The 18,415-nt window shown below is 40.3% G+C and overlaps 1 protein-coding gene and 1 long non-coding RNA gene across 2 annotated transcripts in view; one reads left to right on the forward strand and one right to left on the reverse strand.

Moving 5' to 3' along the window:
* The first annotated feature begins 6,777 nt into the window (after nt 1-6,777).
* Nucleotides 6,778-18,415, forward strand: part of cpa6 (carboxypeptidase A6) — a 37,824-nt gene continuing 26,186 nt past the window's right edge. Inside the window, exons 1-2 of the mRNA XM_062021285.1 lie at nt 6,778-7,021; nt 11,516-11,591. Of these exons, the coding sequence (XP_061877269.1) occupies nt 6,924-7,021; nt 11,516-11,591 (174 nt within the window). The 5' untranslated portion in view covers nt 6,778-6,923. The remainder of the gene's footprint in view (nt 7,022-11,515; nt 11,592-18,415) is intronic.
* LOC133630047 (uncharacterized) overlaps nt 10,345-18,415 on the reverse strand; it is a 45,460-nt gene continuing 37,389 nt past the window's right edge. The window contains exon 3 of the long non-coding RNA XR_009821184.1: nt 10,345-10,719. This is a non-coding gene — a long non-coding RNA (uncharacterized LOC133630047). The remainder of the gene's footprint in view (nt 10,720-18,415) is intronic.

Genomic DNA, 18,415 nt, shown 5'->3' on the forward strand with positions numbered 1-18,415 from the left:
TGACAAATGTTTTCTTTTCCTTCACCTTACACAATAATTCTTCCAAACTATCATTAAATGCTTCTACTTTAGACCCAGGTGTCCTATATATACACGTAACAATAACATTTATCTTCTTTTCTATTTCTACCTCTACAGTTACACATTCAAATAAATCATCAATTACCACTGTCATACATTCCACGGGTCTACATTTCAATTCAGTCAACAAACAGGGCCACACCCCCTCCCTTCTTGTTTCTTCTACTACAGTGATACAACTCATACCCGTCAATGGAGAAATCGATACCTCTGTCTTTATCGATCCATGTTTCAGAAAGTGCTATTATTTTGAATTTGCCATTAAGAGTCTTCAGGTATTCGTCAATCTTTGAGAAATTTGCATATAAGCTTCTACAGTTCAAATGTATTAAAGAAAATGTATTATCTAAACTAACATTGTCATTGAATTGTTCCTCTGTGTAGTAGTCACATGTAGCATTGATTGAGTTGAACAGATGGTTTTCTGGGTCAACATCATTTTCAAAGTCATACAGTTTATAGTCCATGTATTCAGCTCTTGGAAACTTTTGATTCTCAGTTGTCTCACCTTCTCGCTGCGTAGCCTTCCCCGTCTCCAGCCAAGGATGAGCCGTGTCAGTCATAAGTCTAGCAGGTCTCATCTATATTGATCCCAGTCGCGGAGCTCTCGGATCATGACAACTTTGGCTTCTTCATATGGTCCATTTAGCCGAATCATGATTTTGCAGTTCCGTGTCCATGTTGCTTGTATCTTGTTTTATTTTCTGAGGATGCGTGCTTGTCTTGCAATGTCAGCGTTCTTCTTGGTAAGATGTTCATTGATGTAATTGAAATTATTACTTTACATCAGTGTTTTTCAACCACTGTGCCGTGGCACACTAGTGTGCCGTGAGATACAGTCTGGTGTGCCGTGGGAGATTATGTAATTTCACCTATTTGGGTTAAAAAAATCTTTTGCAAACCAGTAATTATAATCCGCAAATAAAGTGCCGTTGTTGAGTGTCTGTGCTGTCTAGAGCTCGGCAGAGTAACCGTGTAATACTCTTCCATATCAGTAGGTGGCAGCAGGTAGCTAATTGCTTTGTCCACCATTCTGGCGCCCTAGGCAAGATTTTAGGTGGCGCCCCCCCACATCGGCAGTGAAGTGTATATACTCACAAGAAACCGAATAGCTTTGTCTTTGACCTTTTTTTTTAATTAAAGAAAGCAAATTAACAATCAGAATAGTTAACAAGATTAAAAAAAAAAAGAATGAATAAATGAATACAAAAAATAAAAAATGAATATCTAACAATTTATTGTCATCTTTACAGTGAAATGCTGAATAGCAGAATGCAAAGTAACAGTATAATATATTATATGAGAATGTTATGTTATGATTATCTTTAACCGAATCACAGCAGTGCTCAAATTAAAAAACAGCATTCCCTCTCATGTGATATTGCTTAATTAACATTAATGATGTGCACTTTAACAACTAGGCTTACAAGTATACCTAATATATAAAGGGGTGGAAAAGTGACTATTACCTGCAGGGCAAACATTAGCTAACCAGAAGGCAATAACAATGTAAACAAAAAACACCTGCTTAAAAGATCTAATACAAATGTCTCTGAGGAACGCAAGGTGGGACCGTGGGAGTACTGTAATTACCTAACGTTACATTATTATTTTCCATAACAATTCAGCCCCCTCCACAATATTAACCCGACGTTAAAACAGAACTAGCTATTTATTGATTAGCAATTGCCGAATCATGTAACATTAGCTTAATGCTAAAAAGCCAGGTTACTATCACCAGTGTTGGGTTAGTTACTGAAAACCAGTAACTAGTTACAGTTACTAGTTACTTCATTTTAAAAGTAAGTCAGTTACTAACTCAGTTACTTACACCAAAAAGTAATGCGTTACTGTGAAAAGTAACTATTTAGTTACTTCTTCTTTTTTTTTTAAAGCTCCCATTAATGCCCTTTTAGCCTTCATTTCAGTACTGTTATTGCACTGGAGAATAATACAATGTGTTGATCAACTTGACATGCATTTGCATCACTGAACTCTGCTAAGCAATGTGGTCTACATACAACACACAAACAATGTGGTCTACATACAACACACAAAGACAAAGATATGTTTCAAAGGGCCAATTTGTTTTTGGCCAGAACAAATTGACAAAACTATTTTAAATAGCAGCAACATAACATACATAAGTAACAAACAGCATAATAACAGCTTAGCTGTAAAGCAAGAAAGGCACACACTACATACACAAAGCCTAACCATGCATTTTTTCCTCAAGGAATTCTGACACAAAATCATGTCTGAAGCCCAGAACACTCTACACATTTCCCCAGTTTTAGTTTACAGATAAGGAAAGATTGGCCTGGCCCTCTAGCATCCCTCTTTATGTTTGTGAACTTTATAGTCTATACATTTAGAGTGATGTGATAATCAAACACTCTAGAAGTCTAGAATGAAAGAGTATATAAGAGAATTGACAGCAATGTTCCCTCTAAGGTGCGCGCCTGTGCAATTGCACACTGCTCAAGCGTCCTCTGCGCACGGCAAATCTATGCCACGCACAAAATCAAATAAAAAAATAAGTGCATAACAATTTTCAACACACGGACACGACAGAGAAAACAGTTTTCGTCATCATTGTTCAAATATTGTAACGTCTGTCGAGACGCTTTGAGGACTTGAATTCCATCCATCACTTTACTGAGCAAAACTCTTTATTGTCGGCCATAAACACATCACCAAAACATTAGTAAAAAAATGATATCTAGCAAAAGTGGTAATTTTCTGCAGTACAAACCAGACCAAAAGCAACTTTGTTATATCAACAGCAGCCGCTCGCTCTTTCTCACTTGCGCCAACACATGCACATATGGCACTTAGCCAGTGATGCGTTTACAGCCACACAAAAAGTCGGACAACTCCAACACCACACATAAAGTGTCATTCCAGGTCGTTACACTATGATTTACCAATCAAATGTGTGCTTATTCTAGTGTCATTTATTAGGAATCTTAATTTATAAATATTAATCATTAAATGCTGTTAGTATATTAAATAAATACTAATAAAAATATATTAAGTTGCAGGAATGTACACATGATCCCCTGCTTACATCTCATTGTGCAACATGTGAATGTTTTAATGGGAACTAAATGCAATGTCTGAAAGGGGTACAAATTATTTCCAAAGCAGGACCTCCACCCAGACAAACAATACAAGTACACAGTTCATGAAAAACAATATTTGTTGTTATTGTCATTGTAAGTGGGCCTAAACACTTATATTAGAAATGGAAATGACTGCTGTCATTTGATTATAATAATAAGAGAATGTTGTCTGTCTATCTGTGTTGGCCCTGCGATGGGTGGGGACTTGTCCAGGGTGTACCCCGCCTTCCGCCTGAATGCAGCTGAGATAGGCTCCAGCGACCCCGAAAGGGACAAGCGGTAAAAAATGGATGGATGGATGGAGATTAAAGTTTTTATTTAGTCAGGTTTGGGACAGGTGTGCTGCTGGTGTAGCCACAGTGTGCACGTCTGATGTTGCTCACATGGGCTCCACTCAATGCTCAGGGAGTTTTTGCGTTTGCTCACACACATGAACACTTACAGGGAACATTGATTGACAGAGTGTGTACCTTCAGTGCTGCATGATGAGCAGAGGCAGAGTTAATCCTTAAGTGGTGGTGGTGGTGGAGGGAAAGTAGCATTGGAGTCTCTGTCTCTCTTTACTAGCTTCGTCGAAGCATGTTGCTTATGTAGCTTGTTTCAGCACATTTGAATTGCTGTTTTGGGCAGCAGATGGGATCTTTGATCCAAAGCACAATTTACATTTAACTAAAATGTTATTTTCTTTGCGCTCGACAAAAGAAAAGTAGTGAAAATATCTCCAACAAACTCAACTGCAGCTCCGCCATGATCAGACACGCCCCCCTCCCTCCTCTCTCTCTTCCCTCCCCACACTCACACTCACGCACACAAAGAGCGCACGTCTCTCTGGGTGGGGGGGCGTAATGTTGTAACAAATAATATTTCTATTAAATAGGCTTTACTTTTCATTTTAATTAACGTGGGATTATTTTTTGTATTTAAAAATAATAGTACCAACTTTTTTTTTCTTTCTCCAACATTTGTGGCACTGGCGTGGCGCCCCCTGATGGACGGCGCCCTTAGCATTTGCCTATACGGCCTATGCCACGGGCCGGCCCTGGTCATGATCCCAATATGCAGATGACAGCGGGAGGCAGTGTGCAGGTAAAAAGGTATCTAACGCTTAAACCAAAAATAAACAAAGGGTAAGTGCCCCTAAAACAGGGGTCGGCAACCCGCGGCTCCGGAGTCGCATGCGGCTCAGCTGCATACTTGCCGACCCCCCGATTATCCCAGGAGATTTATGGATCTCAGTGCCTCTCCTAGATAACTCCCAGGGAAAATATAATCCTATTTTCACTCTAATTACTAAATTAAGGGCGTGCCCTATAATTGTCCTCTATGGCATTTACAAACAGCGTGCCAGCCTGGCCACATGTATGTAACTTTTACTTCCGCACGTAGGAGACAGCAAAGCATACTTAGTCATCAGCCACACAGCTTACACTGACGGTAGCCGTAGCGTATAAAACAACTTTAACACTGTTACGTTACAAATATGCGCCACACTGTGAACCCACACCAAAAAAGAATGAAAAACAAATTTCTGGAGAACATCCCACCGTAACACAACATAACACAACACAACCAATACCCAGAATCCCATGCAGCCCTAACTCTTCCGGTCTAGATTATACACCCCGCTACCACCAAACCCCCCCACACATCAAGCCCCCCCACCCCCACTAGGAGGGGGGGCTTGATGACACTAGGGGAACATATTCTAAGTAACAAAGACTTAATTTAGAGTTATTTGGTTAGGGTTAGAGTTAGAGGGTTAGGGCCAGGGTTAGAGGGTTAGGGTTAAAATAAGGCCATGCCGAATAATGCATTAATAAGTACTTAATAATGACTAGTTAAGAGCCAATATGTTACTAATTTGCATGTTAATAAGCAACTAATTAATGGTGAATATGTTCCCCATACTAAAGTGTTACCATGTTTTTTTTACTGGTGGACAAAATGAACCGTGCATGAACATCACCTTGTTCAAAGAACAAAACCAACACAGTGCATAAACTCACTACAAATTACACACCTGCAAATCAGTGTGACTTCTGCTGTTGCCGTATCCGTAATACGCCGATAGGGAGAAGTTTTTATTTACACGATGAGTCGGGTGTGTCTTGACCTCCGCCGAACCCCTGAGCCCGACTCACCGAACCCCTAGGGTTAAGAACCACTGCCCTAAAGGGACATGGGGGGAAAAAAAATTGTTATAATTATTTATTTAAAAAAATTTTTTTTTTTTAGACATGTATCTCGTGCGCACGAGAAATGTTTTATAAAGTTATATTAAAAAATATATATATATAAAAAAAAATTTTTTAACATGTATCTCGTGCGCACGAGATACTGTACTTGTCTAAAAAAAATTATTATTATTATTTAAAAAAAAAAAAGTTTTTATAACTTTATAAAAAGTTTCTCGTGCGCACGAGATACTGTACATGTCTAAAAAAAAATTATTATTATTTTATTTTTTTTATAACTTTATAAAAAGTTTCTCGTGTCCACGAGATAATGTACATGTCTAAAAAAAAAAAATAATAATAATTTAAAAAAAATTTTTTTTTTATAACTTTATAAAAAGTTAGAAACTTTCTCCTGCGCACGAGATAGTTTCTCCTGCGCACAAGATACATGTCTAAAAAAAAAATAAAAAAATGAAAAAATTATTTACATTTTTTTCCCCCCATGTCCCTTTAGAGCAGGGGTGTCCAAAGTGCGGCTCGCAACTAATTGTTTACCGGCCCGCCACACATTCTGGAAATGCTATTACAAAAATAAATACAAAAACATTAAAAAAAGTGGAAAAAGGTGAAATGTCACTAGAAAAAGGTGCAATGTTGACACAAAGCTGCCATGCAGGCTGTTTTTTTTTCTTCTTTTGTCTATCTTTATTTCTATTTTTTGCCATTGCTCAAAAAAAATAAAAATAACAATGTTATAATGACTTATTAACCTATTCAAGGCTCAAATTATTTCAAATATTTCACATTAAAATGTTTTATGTGGAAAATATTGCATATATATTGTGTATGTTTTTGTATGTTGCCATACAAAAGCATCAACGTTTTCTTTGACAAAAGAGCATAAAACAACCAAGATAATATAGTTCAAATGTAATATTCAGGTAACATAACCCTTTATGATCCTCGGGAGCCCTAAAGGTAAAACAAATTTTTAAAAATCCATATACAGTATTTTGTTATGGTTTGAAAATGAAAAATATCAAAATGGCCCCCGCCTGCTTTAATTTTTCCGTGTGCGGCCCTCAGTGGAAAAAGTTTGGACACCCCTGCTTTAGGAGCTCCAGGTTGAAAAACACTGCTTTACATAATTATACTACTTAATGTGTTACTATTATAGCAGTAGTAATAGAATATTAATATGATGTTACTTTTTGTGTAATCCCCTTTTAAATCCGTTCAATGCCATAGTTGACGATCTGACAGCGTGTGCGCGCTTGCCTGCGGTGCGCGCTCCGTCTCGGGTTACCAGCAGCGTACCACGTGACCCGCCGCCTCCTTTAAAAGAGTGCTGCTGCTGCTAAAGAGCTGCTAAATGCTTCCCACCGGCTCCTGCGCGGAGCATTTTGGCACCTCCTGCACATCAGGTGTCATAAAGTCCTAGAAGAAGACGTGGGAGGATTGAATCCTGGATGTTTAATTATCCAGCTGGAGAACACCCTGCAAACTTGGAAGTCCTTCTGAAATCTTCTCTGCTGCAAAGATGAGGCTCGACTTATTTGCCCTTCTCTTGCTGCCTTGTGTGATCATCAGCAGTACTACTACTGCTACTGGACGTCTCTACAAGAACCGCTATGCTGGGTGAGTAAAGTCTCAGAGGAGCCCACCCTTGCACCCCCTCCTCCTTTCCATTCGTGTGTGGGACAGACTGGGATGAGATGCAATTGCAATCAGATGTTGTGTGCAAAGATCTTCTCATCCAGCAAGAACAAAGACGGGCTTCATGTTCCCCTTCGGGACTTAAGACCTAGGAGAGAGGTCGGGCACCATGCAGTCCTTTTTGCAATTATAGCAAATAATGAAGTAGAAATACTCAAACTCTCCCTTAATTCAGGGGTCGGCAACCCAAAATGTTGAAAAAGCCATATTGGACCAAAAATAAAAAATAAAAATCTGTCTGGAGCCACAACAAATGTAAAGTAGGGGTGTCAAACTCATTTTAGATCGGGGGCCACATGGAGAAAAATCTACTCCCAAGTGGGCCGGACTGGTGAAATCACGGCAGGATAACTTAAAAATAAAGACAATTTCAGATGGTTTTCTTTGTTTAAAAATAGAACAAGCACATTCTGAAATTGTACAAATGATAATGTTGTTGTTGTTGTTTTTTTACACTAATTAATAGTATTCCACCTTTATTTGCCATTATTTATACTTTCTGAATAAATGATGTGATAATGTTCATCAGTCAACTCATTGGTGTTAATTTTCAATCTATCAAGATGAAAAAATAATATCGAAATCAAATTACAGGATGTTTATGTTGAGTTGAGTTTGAGTTTATTTCGAACATGCAAGCATACAACATGATACATCACAATTTCCAGTTTCTCTTTTTAACATGTTCGAAAAGGAGAAGGAAGAAGCAGAGCTTATTTAATCCTACCCCTTTTCTTTTACATAACAGTTGCTAAAACTTTTGTTCACTTCCTGTTCTCAATTTTATCCACAATATACTCCATAAGTAATCACAATAAAAATAAATAAATAAATAATAATTGGTGAATCAAGTTACATTTCATATGATGAGATAAGTAAGATTATTTTGAGAGTGAAAGAATGGATGAATTAAATCAATTCAGAATGTTTATCACGTAGTTTGATCATTTCCCTCGACTGATGTACTAACATCATGTGTTTTTTTTGTTTTTTTTACATATGTAGCATCATCTACAAGGATACAAAGAATTGCTATTGCGACATCTAGTGGACACATTTGAACAGCAGTTTCTTACATTCAAAAATGTCGGCTCATTTTTATACTTAGCAAACTCATAAAAAATGTGCGCGGGCCTGACACCCCTGATGTAAAGCCTTATATAAGTCTTATAATGAAGGCAACACATGATGTAAGTGTCTATATTAGCCTACTATCAGAATGACTATGTGTCGCAGGCTGATGCAAATCTTCGTTGACAGAAATGTTGAAATGTCATATTTATTTTACACATTTTTACAACATTGGAAAACATTACTAAAACAGAGGCTTCTCAGAGGGTCTGATAACTCCTGGACATTACTGGCTTAGAATGGCCAAAAGTAAAGATCTGTGTGTTCAAGTTGAAGGAAATGGAAACTGCAAATAAAATGAGCTCAAATATACCTAAAATACGAGGCATAATGATGCATTATGTACATACAGATAGCATAAATAGCATGTTAGCATCAATTAGCTTGCAGTCATGCACAGACCAAATATGTCTGATTAGCGCTCCACACAAGTCAATAACATCAACAAAGCTCACCTTTGTGCATTCACGCACAGCAAAAAAAAGTTTGGTGGACGAATAGAGACAAACAAGGAGTGGCATAAAACATGTCTTTCTGTGGCAGCGTCAAGGAAAGTTGAAAACAAACTACGCTGCGTTCAAGGACTTCTGAAATTAGGACAAAATGGCGCGCAGCAAATACTGTCATCAGTGAAGCATGTTTAATGTAAACAGTGGGATAAAGGTTTGTGTCATGTTTGTCCTCCTACAGAAACCAAACAACAAAATCTTTTTCCTTTTTTATACATTTTGGAAAAAGCTCCAGGGAGCCACTAGGGCGGCGCTAAAAGCTGCTTGCTGCTCGAAAGCCGCGCGTTGCCGACCCCCGCCTTAAGTCAACGTTTTATAAATCTTAACTGTCAAGCGTAAAAGTAAGTCCACGTTGGAGCCTGTTCATGTGCAGACTATAGTCGCCCTTTGGACTGACCTTTCGACGTAGCCGAAATGGAAAATGAAACCAGCCATTTTATTGACTTTATTGGCGCTAAAAAAATATTTTTGAACCAAGGTTGTTGGCTTCGTTTTACTCTATTTGTGCATTTCTCTGTTTTAGATTTTAATGTATTCGATGCTCTTATCTCGGTAATCATGGAATATGTCTTGACTGCTAAAATGGGTGCATTTTGTTAGTTCTTTTATTTTGAAGCCTACTTTGCACTAAACAGGACGTTTTAACGCTGTGGAATAAGTAGACAGTGTCTTTATTTCACCCTACTTTGCAATAACGAGGACTTTTTTGTCTGTCTGAATCGTCACGCAAGTGGAATAAGAAGCGAACCTTACTGTAAAACAACACACAAAATCCTATATAATGATGCGCCGTGTTAAGTGTTCAACCATCCATCCATCCAACTTCTTCCACTTATCCGAGGCCAGGTCGCGGGGGCAGCAGCCTAAGCAGAGATGTTGAATGTTGTGAGAAAGTATTCCAAAAAGATACAACAATCCAAAGAAAAAGCCAAAACCAAAACAGATTAAAAAACACAGGAAGTATCCAGTAAAAAAAGTGTCCGCATCAAAGATCATGAGCTTCATTTCATGAATTATTGTGGCCATTATGTATCGCCCAAGAAACATTACCACTCCACTTCAACTTAAAGACAGAATTAGTCCATTCCAGACAGTTGATAATATATAAGTTAGTGTTTTTCTCAGTTTTTGCCTCAACCATCACTTTAAGCGTGACGAATGCGTAAAGAATGCACTACCGACCAACCTTACCCACTGTACCATTGTTCTCTGTTTAACCAATTTCACTTCATCAAACCTTTTCTAACGTAAAAGTATGTAGGATTCCTGATGATATCATATTGGATCAATATAGGTATCGACCAATACTCTGTATCGGTATCGTATCGGAAGTGATGACGTTGTATTGGGACATGCCTTACACACACTTACTGTAGTACTAGTCTTTTGATGCTCACTGAATTTTAAGCGCGACTCATGTTTTTGGTATAACGGTTGCAAGAAAACCAAAAACAACACACAGTATATGGGCGTACATTATAACTAGGAATGATGTTTGATAAGAAATGATCGAGTTTGAGCCCATTATCGAATCCTCTTATCGAACCAATTCCTCATCGATTTTCTTATCGAATCCAGATAAGTTGTTGTATATGGAAAAAAACATACAATATTTGGTTTAACAAAAGCTCACTTTTATTTTATGAGAAAAAAATAAAATAAAATAAATAAATAAATATTGACTGTTGTTACCCCCCTAAAAAAATAAAAAAATAAAAATAAATATTGACTGTTGTTACCCAAAGTATATTAAGTGGGATTTTTCAGAAAAACAAATATATACAGTAACACAAAAACAACCTGTCTCTGTGATCACTATAAGTGTATAAATAATAATATAGTGTTTAATAAAATCAGTCCCTTGGGCACGAAACTGAAAATAATACAGCTCTCCAAAAAAGTGCACTTCTGCTGCTATTGGAACATCCTTCTGGGGTCCATCAGTGTGGCCTCCTCCAGGAATGACTGCACGTCCTTGTCCTGGAGGGATAAATGAGGGACAGACACAGCATAGAATTAGGGGGGAAATTAGCTGAATGTGAAGGGTGTCTGTTATTAAGTCTTTAAAATTAAATGATGGAATGGATTAAGTAATGAAGTTAAACATTGTACTGATATGATCCACTTGTTGTTGCTGCTTCTGTATCTGCCGCCTAATGACTGAGCTACGTCATTTCCTGGGACGTGCCACAGGGCATTTCCTGTGGGACGGGATTTGTTCCCAGGAATTCGAATAAAGAACCAACTCTTGTTCTCTTTACTATAGTGGCCTCGATAACGGGAACCAGTTCTCAAAAAGGGATTTGAGTCCATGGAATCGGTTCTTTTCTTATCGAACAACCGGGAGAACCGGTTTCGAACATCATCCCTAATTATAACCTTTTCGTCAAAAGAGCTTTTTGATAAAGAGGAGTCTTTGCTAGAAGACTATTTCCTTGTTGGTATGGAGGCAACATATATTTCGGCCTGAAGTCAAAATAAAGCAGCAGTAAGAGCTCATAACTATTAAACACATGTCCACCATTTACTGTAGAGGGTCAGCACTTTTATGACCACACTGTCCTAAGACACGTGTTCACACATGGATCACGACAGTGGGAAAGGAGCAGACTAGAAGACGCTAGCTAGCGCTGCATCCAAAACAGAGGAGGAACATGAGAAGAAGCCAGCTGCAGTAACACAATCTCATAATAACGCCTCCCGTCTGTCATCAAACATGCATCTCAAGTATAGGACAAGCTTATAGGAACTCAACACCTTCTTCTTCGTCTTGCAGCGATCAAGTCTTCAGGATAACCCCGAGTAATGACGAGGAGGTGCACGCACTCACCAACATTCTGGAACACATCAAGGTTGGCTCTGTCGTTTCTGTTCTGTTAAGAGCTCTTCTTATTGTGACATCGACAGGAAGTGACAAGTGGAAGAACATTTGCTGTTGCTTTTACAAGTACTCATTAAGGGGTAAAACACATTTTAGTACAAAAATAGGGTTGTTTTTTCTTTTGTTTTGTTATTTAAAAAAAAAAAAAAAGAGGCCATCATTTTTGCATGAACTGACTCTTACTGACTCGAGAAAAAAGTTGTGAGTATCGTAATACTATGCGAAATGTGCGATGTCACAATAATACAAGTGGTTATTGCAAGAAACCGACGTAAAGTCAAGGGAATAAAGTGGTGACACCTACCAAAAAGGTTGGAATGTTGAATTTTTTCGTAAATTATTACATTGTTTTTGTAATACTGTACTAATATTTCGTCAGAACATTCTGTGAATGTTTTGACGTTATCATTTTCTAACATGCTCATAAAATAGTGACTTTATTTTTGTAAAAAATCTGCATTTTTCTGGTAACAATACAATGTATTTAACATCAGGTGTTTTTTTTTTAATTGCTGGCTTTTTCCTGTATTCCACATTTATTTCATAATGCTGCAAAAAATATAATAAACTGTTGCGTCACTTCCATGGTATTTCGGCGCCATGCTGGTTTTTTTTTACACATTTTAATAATATTACAGCTTTATTCGCGTAAAAGCGTGTGTTTTTCTTGATATACAATATACATTTTTCTTGTAAAATGATTACATTTTTCTCAGAAATTGCTCTCTTCCAATCTTTTTCCATTATTATTTTCATAATAGTACACATTTTTTCTCCTAAATCATCGTAAAAATATTTCAATGTTATTCTTATATTTTTAACACATTTTTGTAAATTACAACTTTATTCGTGTAAAAATAAAATTTTGCACCATTTTTTTGGAAATTGCTTTTTTTTTTCTTTTGTCATTATTTTCCTAATACTAAAAAACATTTCGCCTATACTATGACGTGAATTTACATGCATGGAAATTTGCTTTTTTTTGGCAGGTAACGATTCAACTTTTTCCTTGTAAAAAATATTAAAATTATTTTGGAAATTGCTGGGGTTTTTCCCTAATCAACATATTTCTCAGAAATTGCTCTTCTGAACTTTTCCCCACAATTATTTTTATACCTTTTTTTCTCATACAATTATGGCAACAATCCCCATAATTTTTGAGGTTTGAACACATTATTATAATATTACAACTTCATTTGTGTTCAAAATTGAATTTTTTGGAAAACCATTCAACTTTTTTCTTGTAAAATTATAAAAGAAAATCTCATCCATCATGTTTTTTTTTTTTTTTGTAATTTCACACAATTATTTTCACAAGAGTACTATTTATTTGTCATGAATTATGCTCCATAATATATTGACCATTTCCTTCTTATTTTTTGAACACATTCTTGTAACATTACGACTTTGTAAGAACTATGTTTTTCTCGTAACAATGCAACATTTTTTTGGTAAAATGATTGATTTCTTAGAAATGTATATTTATTTTTCTCGTGATTATTTTCTTCATGTGGGTTTTTTGCCAACGATTCATTTTTTCCTCGTAAAATTTTTTTTGGTGTAAATTCCCACATTTATTTTCACAATATTAATTATTCATCATAAATTATGATCCATAATATATAGACATATTCCTCTCATTTTTAACACATTTTCATACTACAACTTTTTTAACGTACACATTGTGGTTTTTTTTGTAATAACAAATCTTTTTTTGCAAAAATGTTGCTTTTTACTAAGAAACTGCTAGTTGTTATTGTAGTACAGTATTACACATGTATTTTCTTAATGCTGCAAAATAAAATTCTCATAAATATAAAACCACTCGAGGGAAAATATGTGTAATTTAAAAAAATATGTTTCTCTTTACAGGCATTCAACAGATAGAATGTGTTTTTTTGCCACAGAGCTGCGAGGTGAACCATGGCGGCGGCGGTTAGTGTTTGGACAGCTGTAGACGCGTGTTTTCATTAGCTCATGGCCACACTGCAACGCCTCCGGTGCTGGTGGCAAAGTTTTTAGTGTCAGACAAGGCAGGGCGGAAAGAAGCCATGCCAAATAACTCCACATACAAATACTTTGGAATGTACAGTAATTTGTCACACTTCAAAGTCATCTACTGAGCATACGAGAGTAGAGTACGTGTAATGTGGGATGACAGTCAGTCACATATTATCACCCGCATGCAGCTTTTATTGAACAATAAACTCTTCCCTTTCCTGCTTTTGCGCACACCCACAAATGAATTTATTGCTACTCCATACCAGGCAAACACTAACTGTGGCACCAAAAGGAAAAAGGCCACAAAACATCAAACATATAGAATGACATAATTGGTGAATGGTGTAATAAAGCATCTTCAGTTGCTTTTTGGCGCCTTCTTTCTGACAAAAAGCAACTTTGTGGGTTCATAGAGGAGGACGGCACATTTTCTAGTTTGGATAAACATTTCAATTAAGCTGGCGTGCTTTTTGCAATCCATTACAGCAAAGTGACACATTAACAAGCATGTGTGCCAGCTTGTCTCTGGCTTCATGCTGCAATGAATGAATGCCAGCTGGCGCCTTAAGAATAGACACAAACTGCTACACTATTTACATACCACTACTAAAAAATACAAAATATATGCACTCTAGAAAAGTTCTACTTGGACCAACTAATGCTAACAGCCTCAGTTATCAATGGTTAATAATAATCAACATTATTATTATGACTAAAAATCATCATGCTGCTCAGTGTTTTTCAACCTTTTTGGAGCCGAAGCACATTTTTTTTATTGAAAAAATGCGGAGGCACACCACTAGCAGAAAACATAAAAAAATTAAACTCAGTAGTCGATATTGACAGTAAAAAGTCATTTTGGCAAGTGTTTTATATGAATTCAAACCATAACCTCTTGTCTCAAACTACTGTCACGACCTGTCACATTACGCCGGGACGTATTTGGAGTTTTTTGGTGTTTTCCTGTGTGTAGTGTGTTACCCTCCTGTTTTAGTGGCTTTTCCTGTTTTGTTGGTATTTTCCTGTAGCAGTTTCATGTCTTCCTTTGAGCGCTATTCAACCCGCACTTGCTTTGTTTTAGCAATCAAGACTATTTCAGTTGTGCGGACGCTATCGTTCTTTGTGTGGACATTGTTGATTGTCATGTCATGTACGCATGTACTTTGTGGACGCTTTCTGCTCCACACGCTGTAAGTCTTTGCTGTCGTCCAGCATTCTGTTTTTGTTTACTTTGTAGCCAGTTCAGTTTTAGTTTTGTTTTACATAGCCTTCCCTAAGCTTCAATGCCTTTTCTTAGGGGCACTCACCTTTTGTTTATTTTTGGTTTAAGCATTAGATACAGTTAATGAACAGGTAGGTAGTATTTCCTGCTTGGCATTGCTGCCTGTCGCACCTCCTCCAGTGCCCACGGGTCAGCTGCAGGGTCATCAGCCAGGAACCACCATTCACCAACGTTTCACTCCTTTAATCCTGGAACGTCTCCTGGTGGCGGAGCAGTGACAGGGACGTCTCCCTGTCACCCCCTGCAGCTGATAGCTGTTACCCCCTGCGGCTGTTATCGGGGTTAGTTGTTCTTTCCCCAGCTCCTGTCCTTCCTCCTCAGCCAGAGCCAAAAGCTGCCTTTCTCGGCCTCCTCTGCCAGATCTTTTATGGCCTTTCTCAGCTTTCTTCCAGTCACTCCTACGTCCCTCAAAAGGCGTGTGGTTGACAGCCCCACGTAGCCTCGGCAGCCAACTTCTACTGGGTAGATGGTTGTCTTCCAGCCAGCCTCCCGGCACTCAGCAGCCAGCTCCGAGTACTTGGCCTTCTTGCGCTCAAAGGCGGCCTCGATCCCCTCCTCCGATGGTACGGTCAGCTCAATAAGGTGCACCACTCTTGCCTTGCTGGACCACACTACAATATCCGGGCGGAGAGATGTAGTGGTGATCTCCGTGGGGAACCGGAGCTGCCTATTGAGGTCAACCCTCATGTCCCACTCCTGGTCTGGGGAAAAGGGCCTTGCTGCTGTCTCTCTTGGCCTGATGTATCTTTGACCCCCCCCTTCCGTGACAAAGCTGGTATGGTTCTCTGCTGGTGGTGATTCTTTGCTGCCCTGTCGACACCCCTCCAGCACCTCCGCTAGTTTCCTCAGGACCTGGTCGTGGCGCCATCTATAGCGCCCCTGAGAGAGTGCGGTCTTGCAGCCCGACAAGATGTGCTGGAGGCTTGCGTTGGGAGCATTGCAGAGTGAGCAGCATTCCTCGTTCCCGAACCATTGGTGAAGGTTACGAGGACAGGGAAGCGTGTCGTAGGTTGAACGAACAAGGAAGCTGATCCTTGCCTGTGGAATCTTCCACAGGTCGGACCAGCTGATGTTCCGGTTGACCACTCCCTCCCAGGTTGTCCACCTTCCTTGTCGGCCCTGCGACACGGCCTTGATCTTATAGCGCTCTTCCTCCATCCTCGTCACCTCCGCCACCACCATCTCCTTCCTCTCCTTGCGGTTGGCCTTAGACCAGAACCGAGGCGCTTCTCCCCATCCTAGCCCTGCTCTTCCTGCCTGGACTCTGCCCATGAGCTCTTGGTGATGCAGCCTACTGACAGCTCGGTCAACCTCAGTTTGGGCTTTCCACTTTCGGCCAGTGGGAACCTTGGCATTGGCATTCCTTACTGACTGGTCAGTGGACTCTCTTAGTTCGAGGACCAGCCTGGACTTCTCCTGCATATAGCCCAGACTGATAGACTGCAGTGGCAGCTGCAGTGCGTTCTTCCCAAAGAGGCCCGTTTCTGAAAGGCACCGTGGTAGTCCCAGCCACTTTCTGATGAATGAGTTGGCTTTTCCATCCATCTTACTCACGGCAGATGAGGGGATCTCGCTCATTTTCAGAGGCCACATCACCCTCCTGTAGAGTATGAACTGGTAGCACCAGACCTTGTACTTTCCAGGGAGTTGGCTCTGGTCGATCCTTGCCAGGCCGTCCGTGAGTTGTTTCATGACAGTCCTCCCCATCTGTTTATCGGACAGCTCTGCAGTGTACTGCCTCCCCAGGCTTTTGATGGGTTGCTCAGACAGGAGGGGGATTTTCTCTCCCCCGACGACAAAGATGGTGTTGTCGTTTCTGACTCCCCTTCTGAGTGACAGGCTACGGGATTTGGAGGGTTTGATCTTCATTCTGGCCCATGATGTCAACTCATCCACCCTTTTCAGCAGTCGAGATGTACATGCTGCTGTCTGAAGGAGGCTGGTGACATCGTCCATATAGCTCCTCAATGGGGGTAACCTCTGACCAGATGGTGTTTTGATTCCTCCAACCATTTGCCTTGCTCCGATGAGGATTATCTCAAAGGCTGCCACGAACAAGATTGGAGAAATGGCACACCCCATTGCAATTCCCACTTCTAGATGCTGCCACCCGGTGGTGAAGTCCTGGAGGGCAAAGCACATCTGCAGATCGCTGAAGTAAAGCGCTACCAGGTTCTTGATGCAGGGTGGCATGTGGAAGAACTCCAAGGCGTAGTTGATCAGCTGGTGTGGGACCGATCCGTACGCGTTGGCAAGATCGAGCCAGATGACATGCAGGTCGGTCTTCTCCCGCTTGGCCTTCTGGATCTGGTCCCAGATCATCGTAGAGTGCTCTACGCATCCTGGGAAACCTGGAACTCCTGCTTTCTGGCAGTTGGTGTCGATGTAGCAATTCTCTAGCAGGTAGGTGGTCATCCTTCTGGCCAGCACTGAGAAGAAGATTTTTCCTTCTACGTTCAGCAGGGCGATGTTTCTGAATTGGCCGATATTTTTGGAGTTTTCTTCCTTCGGGATGAATACCGCTACAGCCCTTTGCCACTCCGCTGGAATGAGTTGCTTTTTCCAGGCAGTTCTCATTAGATACCAGAGCAGTTCAAGTACCTTGGGGCAGTTCTTATAGAGCTTGTAGGGAACTCCATTGGGGCCTGGTGCTGATGAGGACCTTGCCTTCTTCACGGTTTGCCTAACTTCGCTGAGCTTGGGGGGCATGATGTTAAATTCAGCTGTCGGTGGCGCAGGCCGGGGCACGTACCCTGGTGTTCCTAATGGGACGTTTCTTAGCGGATCACTGTACTGCCTTTTGACGTGCTGTTCCATTTGCTCCCTGGTGGTTTCGAGCTTCCCGGACTTTTTCTCCTCCAGCAGTTGTCTGGCGTGCTTGAAGGGATCCTTGAAGAAGCTGGCTCGCTCTTTCTGCTTCCGTTTGCTACGCTTGCGGATGCGTTCAGCTCTGCGGAGCCTGGATAGCCTTTGCCTGACCTCCTCCCACAGGACTTTCAGACCTTCTCTCTCTGGCTGGGTTGCCTTCCTCCAGTTCTTGCGGAGTTGTCGGCGTCTTCGCACAAGCTCGGCGATCTCCTTTTCCCTCCTCCCCATTTCCCTTGGGGCAGTCCTCTGCTTGGAGATAATTTCACCAAACCTGTCTTTGCAGGTCTGGTATATGATGTCCCCAAACAGGTTAAGCTTAGCTTCGGCACCTCCATGCAACCTTTCCTCCAGGATCTTGGTCAGGTCTGTATCCAAAGTACGCCATGCCTCTGCTTCATTTGCCTTTGGCCATTTGAGCTTGTTCCTTCTTGCTGGTTTCTTGGTCTCTGCTTGTGGCTCTGTTCTGTGTGAGATGGTAGAGATTGGGTCTTGGTGCTCACGTGGGGGCTCAGCCTCCACCGAGGGGCTTTCTTCCTCTGTGCCATCTGTGCTTTCAGCAACATTGGGTCCGTTAGCACTGTGGTTTTCTACCTGGCTTCTGGTCCCTCTTGTCTCACCCGCTGCCGCGGTGCAAGGTTGCTGTT

This window comes from Entelurus aequoreus, linkage group LG15 (genome assembly GCF_033978785.1).
Source record: "Entelurus aequoreus isolate RoL-2023_Sb linkage group LG15, RoL_Eaeq_v1.1, whole genome shotgun sequence".
In the NCBI taxonomy this organism is placed as follows: domain Eukaryota; kingdom Metazoa; phylum Chordata; class Actinopteri; order Syngnathiformes; family Syngnathidae; genus Entelurus; species Entelurus aequoreus.